The 10,983-nt window shown below is 41.1% G+C and overlaps 1 protein-coding gene across 3 annotated transcripts; it reads left to right on the top strand.

Annotated features, from left to right (window-relative positions):
• Nucleotides 1-376: 376 nt before the first annotated feature.
• LOC119417527 (poly(rC)-binding protein 2) lies at nucleotides 377-10,437 on the top strand. 3 transcript variants are annotated; one of them, XM_037684750.1, is made up of 13 exons: nucleotides 377-530; nucleotides 1,269-1,403; nucleotides 3,487-3,510; nucleotides 3,614-3,646; nucleotides 3,789-3,905; nucleotides 3,993-4,124; nucleotides 4,216-4,344; nucleotides 5,508-5,582; nucleotides 5,803-5,862; nucleotides 6,198-6,252; nucleotides 6,365-6,420; nucleotides 6,552-6,721; nucleotides 10,175-10,437. In XM_037684750.1, the coding sequence occupies exons 2-13, from the start codon at nucleotides 1,335-1,337 to the stop codon at nucleotides 10,209-10,211; spliced, it is 957 nt and encodes a 318-aa protein (XP_037540678.1). In that variant the 5' UTR covers nucleotides 377-530; nucleotides 1,269-1,334; the 3' UTR covers nucleotides 10,212-10,437. The 3 variants fall into 3 exon arrangements, with proteins under 3 accessions (XP_037540678.1, XP_037540676.1, XP_037540677.1); XM_037684748.1 differs by having other exon boundaries at nucleotides 6,198-6,270; XM_037684749.1 differs by having other exon boundaries at nucleotides 5,803-5,844; nucleotides 6,198-6,270; nucleotides 10,175-10,436.
• Nucleotides 10,438-10,983: the final 546 nt, after the last annotated feature.

Below are 10,983 nucleotides of genomic sequence, written 5' to 3'. Positions count from 1 at the left end.
GCTGAAATAGCAGAAAAGGCTGAATAAGCAGCTGAACTCAAAGTTGTTATGTGTGAAACTGAAACAGATTTGTTTCATTTCTGGGAATGTTTAAAATCTTATTCATGCTGAAAAGTTCACATTCTGCCTATTTATTTAGTTTTTCTACACATATATTTTCTAAATCAAACGTGTTCAATACTGTATTATTTGCGAATGAGCAGAAAAGCAAGAATAAAAACTCAATAAAACTCCGCATTGGGTATTTTTGTACGTTTTATTCTTTCTCAGGGCCAAAATGAGAGGTGTGTTGATGTTGGGAGCAGAGGACAGGAGCAGCGGGACAGAGACACGGAGGACGGGGACAAAGTTGGACGGGTTTTGTTTTGGTGTTTTTCACAGCAGCAGCAGAAGAAGAAGAGTGGAGTCCGATCGAGCAGCGGCGTCTCTTCCCTCTTCCCCGGATCCTTTCAAAACTCCCTCCCGAACCTCTCCCCTTCTACCCTAACCACCCTGTCCACCCCCTGAACACACCCCACGGCTCGGTTCGGGTAAGACTTTCAGAAATTGGGCTTTTTGTGTGTTTTCTTTCAGTTCAAAGTGAAGGACGGAGACAACTCAGTACACCGTAGGCCGCGGGATGCGACTATTTCCTGGAACGGACGATGCTAACGCTAGCGCGCTGAATGGAAAATTACGGATTTAACCAAATGACTGTCCACGTGTTAGTTGCTTCCCTCTATGCTTTAAGTAAATTTAAAAGACGGGGTGTTTTAACCGATTTATCCAGGCTGCCCTTTTCTTTAGTGAGTAGTAAAGAATTTAGAAAGTTATTATAAGCATTTCGATGCTAATTTAGCCTCCCAAATCATGTTTGCGTGATTCACAAATGGGTGTGTTTACGTTCTCTAGTTAGCCCTGTTTGCTGCTGTCCGCTCACTGTGGCTATCCAGCTGCTGTGAAGTGGTTAAAGAGTGTAGTTAACATGCACTGAAATCCTAAAAAGAAATTTAGAAGTTAAGTCGCCACAGCTGTTCAGTGTCAGGAAGTAGACGCGGCCTGGGGAACACAGTGGATCATTGTGTCCAATCTAACTTGAAGCACTGAGCTGAAACGCCTCATTCTTTCTAATGTTGTGAAAGTGCAGAGTAAGAAGCTCGTGTAAAATGTGAACTGTGTGCATCACCATTGATCTGCTCTGACTGCAGTTTCATTAAGTCAACAAAAGCTCCACTGTTTGTACACGATACTTTAGTCCCTGACCTGTTTGTTTGTCCACTCTCCTGCAGACATTTCAGCCAGTAACCAAAAGCTCCTTGTGTTGACCATTGTGTGTGGACTGAACAGCAAACAACATGGAATCGAGTCTTGTTGAAGGAGGACTTAATGTCACCTTAACCATCAGGTTACTCATGCATGGGAAGGTGAGCGTGACTGCAATCATTGCACAACTTTTTTCTACTTTAATTCAAACTTATAAGGGAAAAACGTTGTACACTAGCAATTATAAGCTTTTACAACTTTATTATAAGGTGTTTGTCCAACTAGTTTTTCCAGTACTATATTGGGGATTAGGCTTAGGATCAGAGTCAGGTTAGGGTCAGAGCAGTACAATTCTTGACAACTATAAGGAACACCTTTGCCTTGATAATTTTCTTGTTTGTGTGTAAACGGTAAAGCTCTTCTCGCGTCGTCGTCCCTGATTTCCACAGCTTACAATAACCCAAAAACTTGGTATTTTGTGTCAATAAAAGAACAGTCATTGCACAAGTGATCTATGGAGAGTTTGCCCTCCCAACTTTTACTGAAAGTACAGTAATCCTCGATTATTGCAGGGGTTGCTTTTCAGACATCACCGCGATAGTTGAAAAACAGCCAAGTAGGAACGCTATGTACTGTTAAGTACTGCAAAATTTTATATGGGTACTCACCAGCTCTGCAGACTAGCAGCTCGGTTCCGGTCGGGCTCGGTTCCGGTTCGGCAGACCTACCCTGCAGCGATGAAGTCCACCGCCCCATCCAGGTTGATGTGCGCATGGATAATTGAGCTTCAGGAAGCTTCGGGGTTATTAGACTTTCCTGCCTGTTCTGTGAGCTTAATAAATAGATCGTTACTTCTGACGTTGCGTTGCAAAACTTTCCCTCCATTTCGGCAGAAAGCAGCGGCCAAAAACACGGTTGGGTTCTGGGCCATGTAGTTCTGTTGACTGGCGTTAAAACACTGTAAGCTTATTTAAAGAAAGCTACAAAATGGCGGTGCCTGTCTGAAGTTTTTTTCGTAAACTTTTTATCCCATACCGTCCCAATCACGTGAGTAATATTAACGTTGACAGTCGTGTACAATTTTATGTTGAAAAATCGCATATGAGCGAGTCCGCAAAAGTCGAACCGTGAAGTAGCGAGGGAGTACTGTACCTTTTATAAAGAACAGTTTCACTCAGTATGAACTGACTCCAGCGCTTTGGATAACACTGGTCCTCTTCTTTTTTTTTTTTATGTCTGAAAAATTTAATAAATTTCACCTCAAAGTGCTGCTCTTTGAAGAGATTTACATATCAGGGTGAGTTTGTGGTTCTTATACACATTTAAGCAAACTTAAAACCCAAAATGATTTTCTAATTGGATGCTGATGCTGCTTAATATTTGGTTTTGATGCTAGCACACGAGAGGAGCTGTATCCCTGATTCTTGGAACATTTTTTCTTCTTTGGTGCTGGGTTTTTTTTTGTAACCTTGTGGAAAGTAATTTGCAACCCACTGAATTAGTTGATCGTACTGTCAGACCCAGTAGCTGGAAAGCTGCAGAGATTCTCCCATTCTGGTTAGGAATCTCTTGGGCACTGAAGTACAGAAGCCTAACTGCCCTTTCCCTCGTGCCATGGGAAGAAGGAACAGGTGGGCCTGACAGAAGAGCCGCGAGGACTCCTACACAAGCTGTCAGGCATTACTCCCGATTTAATAGAGTCACAGCAAACATGAGGCTTCCTTATACAGACTGAATAAATTAAATTAATCTCTCCGCTCTCGTTTTTTATGGCTTCCTTTTCCACGATTTTGTATTCTACGTCTGATCTCAGCTTTCAGTACACATGAAGATCTTGCATGTCACTTATCAGCAATCACTGGCACAATTTCTAAATAAATATGTATTTAAAATAAACATTTGTACACCCCCCAAAACACTCTAAAATCAGCCTTTTCTTATCAGATTTGTCTTTTAATCAAAGAAAGTGGGAGCTATGAAGTTTTCCTTTTGCATCACGCTGCAGAAAGTTGGAACATTTGATGCTGCGAGTAGAACATTGTGGAAGCTGAGACAAAACCATGCTGCTCTAACTGCAAATCAGGGGTAGGAGTGTGAAACTAGTTTGGCCACTGCTCTTGAATCAGATCAGGATTTTAAAATCAAGCTTTTTGTCTCAAACCTTGCTGGATGAGAGAAATGGGAGTTTAGGGGAATGTGGAAAATGCTGTTTTTATTAACATGCATTTTTGTTCTTTCCTGCAGGAGGTTGGAAGCATAATCGGCAAGGTAAGGGTTTCGTTTTCTTTTTTCTTCCTACAGAAATGATGCTATCTTCTCTACATTTCTCTGTGTGCTTTTTAAATCTTACATATCATTGTTTTCTCTACAGAAAGGAGAGTCGGTAAAAAAAATGAGAGAAGAGGTAAAAAAAAAAAAAACTTTTTTTTTACATGATGTCAAAAACAAGAAGAAACTTGTTCATAAATGTTTTGGCTCAAGCATTATAAGATTAAAAAAAAAAGAAATGCAGGTTTTTGTAATTGCTTTCATTCCTGTCTGTGCAGAGTGGCGCTCGCATCAACATCTCTGAGGGGAACTGTCCGGAGAGGATCATAACCCTGGCAGGACCCACAACCTCAATTTTTAAAGCCTTCTCCATGATCATTGAGAAACTGGAAGAGGTTGGAATAGCCTCTTGGCGTCTTTGTCTAAATAAAGCAGCAAAGTCTAGATTTTTAAATCCACCTCTTATACCACTTCATCTGCAGGACATCAGCAACTCGATGACCAACAGCACGGCCACCAGCAAGCCACCAGTCACCATGCGTCTCGTTGTGCCTGCCAGCCAGTGCGGCTCACTCATCGGCAAAGGTGGCTGTAAGATCAAAGAAATCAGAGAGGTTTGTCTCCTTATCTGTCTTCATGTGAAGTTTTGAGTGTGAGATTTACCCTGAGTGAGTGACAACTGGTGTGTGTGTTGTCTTTCTGTAGTCAGCAGGAGCTCAGGTACAAGTAGCAGGGGATATGCTGCCCAACTCAACAGAGCGTGCCATCACCATTGCAGGGACCCCACAGTCCATTATCGAGTGTGTCAAGCAGATCTGTGTCGTCATGCTGGAGGTATGAACTGTGATTAATGTGACATTAGCAGGGAAGTCCCGATCAGATCGGGATTACAGATCAAGGCATTTTTATTGGTCCGTAACTATTTGGCTGGTGGTGTCATTTTCTGATTCAATGATGGTTGTGCTTTTTACGTGCAAACTTTTTACATGTAGGCCACAGATGATGTAACAGTCACGTGTACTGATACAGAGTTAAACAAAGCAGTTCTGATTGATTTATCAGGCCAAATATTAGCAAATATTTCAGTCATTTGCAAATCAATCACTTCTCTCTGTTCCTCTCCCCCCACTTCTTTCTCACAATGCTGCTGCGCTGTCAATCACATGACACAGTGCTGAGATGTAAACTCTGAAGCTCTGGGCTAAACATCAGCCGAGCTGTAGAGGCAGTTACAACATGGACAAAAATCAAAGCCTATGTGGAAAATTTCTGTGGTGACCGAACTATCTCCACTTTGTTTTTCCTGTGTGGAACTTTTTCTTAGGTGGTATAATGGATAAGATCAGGAATGAGATCATCAGAGGTACAGCACAGGTTGAACAACTGGGAGATAAAGTTAGAGAGACCAGACTGAGATGGTTTGGACATGTCCAGAGGAGGGACAGTGGTTTGGACATGTCCAGAGGAGGGACAGTGGGTATATTGGTAGAAGGATGTTAGAAATGCAGCTGCCTGGAAAAAGACAAAGAGGAGATACATGGATGCAGTTAGAGAGGACATGGAGGTAGTTGGAGTGAGGACAAAGGACAGAGTGAGATGGAGAAGGATGACTCGCTGTGGAGACCCCTGAAGAGGGAAAAGCTGAAAGGAGGAGGTGTACAAGCTGCCATTACCTGTTAGCAGTATTTTCACATCATGGTCCCTAATGAAGTAATGCAATGTTAAAGCAGCTCCACTTGAAACCTAATAGGAGCATTACACTGACCTGGAGTTATGCTTGTATTGTTAACAAGTAATATGAACAAATATGATTATTCAGTCTGGCTGAAAAAGTACAAGGAAGCACAGCTGCATCTGTGTAGCAGGTTTCAAAAGTATTGGAAGTAAATACTAATACTCATTATTGACCAATTAGTTTTAAATGACTTGGATTTGTATTGGGACAGTCAGTGGTGTCACTTCAGATTTTGACAGATCTTTCTACTGTTTTTTTTCAGTCTCCACCAAAAGGAGTGACCATCCCGTACAGGCCCAAACCCTCCGGCTCTCCGGTCATCTTTGCAGGTGGTCAGGTAAACAACAAAAGCCCTTGATTGAAGAAAGGTACTTTGGGACAAAGAGCTCAGAAGTGTTTGGTTGTCCACGTTATCACTCCATAGAAGCTGGTGTACTACACATAGCATGTCCAACTTTGTTCTCATCACACACTGAGGACAACGGACAGATGGATATTAGAGTACATGGTGGTGTAACTGTGCCACTTCCCTCCTAAGTGCTGTTCTCTCCTTGCAGGCATACGCTGTCCAAGGGCAGCACGCCATTCCACAGCCTGATGTAAGTGAAGGGCCCTCTGTAAGTGATTCAATATATTTGCAACTTCGGTCCTGGGAAGCCATGCCATTATTTGATTTTTATTTATTTATTTCCTGCACCCCTTTCTGATCAACACCTCCATTTGCCAACGTCAGAAACCATAAACCCAGAATCCAACTAAACTGTTTAAAAACTTAATGCTACATCAGAGGTCCCATGTTACATTTCACCACTTCTGCTCATCATCACTGCACCTTCTTACAAAGGGGGAATTACTACATTTCAAGTTAGCAGTACATTTTTCATTTGTTTCCTCATTTTATTTTTCCTTTCCTTGTGTGTTGCTTCTGTGTCCCTCCCCTCGTTGTTTCCAGCTCACCAAACTTCACCAGCTGGCCATGCAGCAGGGCCCCTTCCCCATTGCACACGGTAACCAAGGCTTCCAGGGTAAGGTGAACATGCTGTGGAATGGGACTTTTATTTATAATTACTAAATATTTTTTATTCTTTACTCTCATTGGTGGTTTCCTTATTTGTGAAGCTGGAATGGATGCCTCTGCACAAACAGGCTCTCATGAGCTGACCATTCCAAACGATGTAAGTCACTTGTTTTATCACAATATTTTTTAATATTTTGTGTGTATTTTCTACGTTTAAATTTTTGCAAAGAAAGATGGCTTTTTAATGCACTCTAAATAACTTTTTAATAATTTATTCTCAACCCCCAGCTCATCGGCTGCATCATTGGTCGTCAGGGCGCAAAGATCAATGAGATTCGTCAGATGTCAGGGGCTCAGATCAAAATTGCCAACCCGATAGAGGGCTCGACTGACAGACAGGTCACCATCACTGGCTCCCACGCCAGCATCAGCCTGGCTGAGTACCTGATTAATGCTCGGTAAGAAAAAAACTGCAGTGTGTCCACAACACTGTTGGTTGTTCTTTCAGCCTTTGGGTTTTAATTGTTATACCAGTTTCTTTTCATATGTGCATTAACCAGCTGTTGATTGTCAAGAAAACATGGGTTTATATACTTTCATTATGAAAAGTAATGGTTGACTTTAAAATGGTTAAGCTGGCGTGTGCATTGTGTATGTGTGGTTGAAATGTAGTGTTGTAGCAGCTTATATGTACACAAACTGTCAGCCTTTTCTGTTGGGGCGTAGCTGCTGTTTGCATTTTGTTTTGTCTTTAATAAAAACAGTTTTCTGACTTGTAGAAAGTGGAAACTGGAGAATAGATGTGTTGTTGCTCAGGAAGAAAGAGCATATGACTCTCATTTGGGGGTTATTCCCAGCTTTCCTCCCCCTACATGTTCCGGGAAACCCCTAGAAGAAGAGAGAATTTATCTCAGTGGAAACATTGGTTCAACAAAGAATAAAAAAAAATATACAAAGATGTGCCAAAGCTTTTTCAATCCCCAGTGACAATAAAATACGATAATTCTTCCAGTTTACCAAACTGATGACGTGCCACTCTGCTTATAGAAAAACATATTGATTCTTAAATAACATTAATTTGCTGCAGTATATTTAGAAATCATCATGACTTGTGTTTTTATCGTCTCTGACAAAATGCCCGCTCGCTGCAGTCACAGTAAAATGTTTTGTTGCTAATAGTGTGATGGCCAGTACCAGTACAGGATCTGTTTTTTTTTTTTTTCCAGCCAAACACATGAACCTTAGATGGCACAGACCTGCAGCCAGCTCACTTTTTTATTCTATTTATTAGTAATATGAGAGAAACACACATAATTTTGTACAGTTAACACACAGTACAGCTAGTGAGATTTTCCTCATTAAATTTTATTTAAAAATGGAGAATCTTTGGTAGGACTGTGACTCTGATCAAAACTCTGGCAAGATACCTTTCCCCTGCATTTTTCACGAGGTGGAATCAAATATATAGAAGATTTTTTTTCTATATACTCAAAAGGCCTTTTTCTCTCAAATATTGTTCACAAATTTGTAAATCTGTGTTAGTGAGCACTTCTTTGCCAAGATCATCCATCCACCTCACAGTTGTGGCAAATCAAGATGCTGATTACAGCATGATTTTTGCACAGATGTGCCTTAGGCTGCCCACAATGAAAGGCCACTAAAATACCGGTATGCAGTTTTATCACAGCACAATGCCACAGATGTTGCAAGTTTTGAGGGAGCGTCAAATTGGCACACTGACTGCAGGAATGTCCGTGTTCAGAGAATTTGGCAAGTGTAGCCACACAAATAAAAAGGTACATAGTTAGGTTGTGTACATAGCAAAAGTCTTAGATCTTTGAGTTCAGCTCAGAAAAATGGGAGCAAAACCAAAAGTGTTATGTTTCATTTTTATTCAGTACAAGTCTCATTAGTTAAATGCACTCGCTGACAAATAAAAACCACCAATGGGCACATAAATTTAATTTACAGGGAATTTGGCAGGAATGAGCACCAGGGGGCACAAGTGAAGCATTGTGTTATCAGGTAGTTACCAGGGTTCCCAACAGTCAAACCTGTGTGTGAAATTCTTCAGAGAGGACGCCTCAGACACTTCAGACAGCTGCAGTAGCTCTTGACAGATTGTTAGGGATCACGTTTCAGGTTTGCATAAACCAGATGGTTGTATTGTGTAACTGCCTAACGTGGAACAGACTGATGTCACAGTGACCACCCAGTGTGCATGTGAGAGCACTCACTGTTGAGAGGGTTTCAGTTACCTGTGACAGACCACTTCAAAAGGAGATTGTTGTGTTGTGGATCAGTCATTACAACCCTGTAGGCAGCACACCTGACCTGATATCCAAACACAGATGTTAGACTCTTTACAACACCCTGTTTTGTTTTGCTCATAGTCCATCATGGACCAGCGAGTAGTGTTGTATGATCTGTGATAAGTCTTCATTCTACATTTCCATGAATGATTTGGTGTGCACGTGTGTCCAAGGAACAGGGCCAATCCTGCTAATATTGTGGAAAGAGACACACTGGCATTACTCCCGTCATCGCGGTGTAGGAAGGAGCCACGGAGTGTGACTTCAGGTCACGTCTTGTTCAGGGGATGTTGATGGCACAGCTCTGATGGTTAGGTCTGCCACGATAAACAAATCAGTTAATCGCATGATAAATGAAAATGATCGACCTCGTTTTCATTTATCGGCTTTATTGTTTCTTCGTGTCTCTTTCTACTAAAGACACTGTCTCTTTTTTCTCTTTTCTTTTAAACTTCGTTTTTAACGATCCAAAATCACATTTTTGGATTGTTAAAAGCAGCTAAGATGAGAAGCTAAGCTAACAGGCCGACCTCAGGGAAAAAACCTCCATCTTGTCCAAGGTCCAAAATTCATGGTTGAAACCCATGCCTTTGTCTAAAAAGTTGTTTATCTTTGCAAAAAGAAGCTGAGAACTTGTTTACTTTTTTAAAATTATTATTATTAAAAGCTTTATGTGAAAAATGGTATGCTAAAGAGCTCAAACCACACAGAGCATCCGCCATTTTGAGAACCAAAGAAAGACAGCCCATGTCACGTCAAGGGGCCTCCCTCCCATTTTTCTTAAAGACACGCTGCTCGCTCCCTCACTATCCATCCCTCGGTTCAAACAGTCTTATACTGCCATCCATTGGTCAAAAAAGGTACTACACTAAAATAAATTATCAACATTTCTTCTTAAATTTGATAATAATTACTAATTATTGTCAAATTTCAAACAATGTTATCGTTTATCGCAATAATTTCTGAGACAGTTAATCGCCCAGCAAAATTTGTTATCGTGACTGGCCTACTGGTGGAGACATTTTGGGTCTGCATGTCTTACCCCTCCTGACACAGCACCCTGGTACAACTCCTGTCCACACGGCATGTACAGAATGTCTTAAGGACTGCCCGCGTCATGCTGAGGTCCACGTGGCTGGACAGCCTCGGTTTTTATTTGAAAATTTCTTTCCCCAATTGAACGTGTGGGATCAGGTCAGATATCAACTCTGACCCCAGTGTGGATCTACAGAACCTTGTGGACCAGTCAGAGCAGCTGTGGGTCGACGTGCTGCGTCAAAGAATACATGGTTATCCTTGTGACTCCGTTCCACACAATGGTTTTACCGTGTCGTGCACCTGTCCAGCATGTGGGCACACATCCCCTTTGGGCGACAGGGCTACCTCACCTTATAGACCAGGAAGCAGCTGTGTGCTTTTTCTGCCATCATCCATTTGATCCAGTAATGTAAATATTGCTATACAGTCATGATCGTTCAACACGTGAGACGGAGTGATGGAAATAAAATGAAACCCGAGTGCCTGAACTGTTTTTGTCATTTAGGGCTGTGTTTTCAAACCATGAATTAAACCTAACGTTCTTTGTTTTTTCATGCTCAGGCTGTCTTCAGAAGCCACTGGACTCGCAGCCAACTGACATGGAGGATCTTCATCAGCATCTAATACAACCCCTCCCCCTAATTTTTACCAAGAGGTCCCTTCTTGAACTTAATGCAAAAACCAAGTACTATAAACTCACTGTTTTCTCCTGCTTTGGTTAGACACCTCCTCAGTTGTAATTATGCCCTCGCCAAGATATTAGTATTTTATTTATTTATTATGTTTTAAATTCTGTTGGCATATAGTTTTCAAAGACTTTCTTCAGTTGTATTTTTTATTTTTGCTGTATATCTGTATGATTTATCTTGATATACTGAAAAAAAAATGTTTTAGGAAAATCTGAAAAAGGCATAAATTATGTTTTTCTTATGTCAGATTTTTCTTAGAAAATGTTAAAAATGAAGAAAAAAATAATATAGTTGGACTGTTCTTTCCCTTCTTTTTAAATATCTATTTATTTTTATTTAATACACAGTACCTTGTACAAGTAGAATCCAATATTTGCCATTTGCTATTTGAAGCTGTACTTCCTGATCAAGGCATTGTGGGTTTAACGGGTTTTAGTGCGTGAAAAAGAGCTAATCTTGTATTCAGGACAAACTTTGAAGGCAACTCTTCATTTTAAGCTACGTCGCATCTCACCTCTAACTTGCAGAATAATGGTTTTGTGTCATTCCTGTTTCCATCCGTTTTGTTCGTCGATCAGGACTTCTTGAGCGTTATGTACTGAATTCTGATGGTGTTTGGACCGTGGTCACAAGAAGTGGGCCTGAAAGCAAGGAAATTAATTACAAAGACCCTAATGGTGA

Source organism: Nematolebias whitei, chromosome 11 (assembly GCF_014905685.2).
Source record: "Nematolebias whitei isolate Nwh7 chromosome 11, NemWhi1, whole genome shotgun sequence".
Taxonomy (NCBI): Eukaryota; Metazoa; Chordata; class Actinopteri; order Cyprinodontiformes; family Rivulidae; genus Nematolebias; species Nematolebias whitei.
This window is presented reverse-complemented; position numbering and strand designations above follow the sequence as displayed.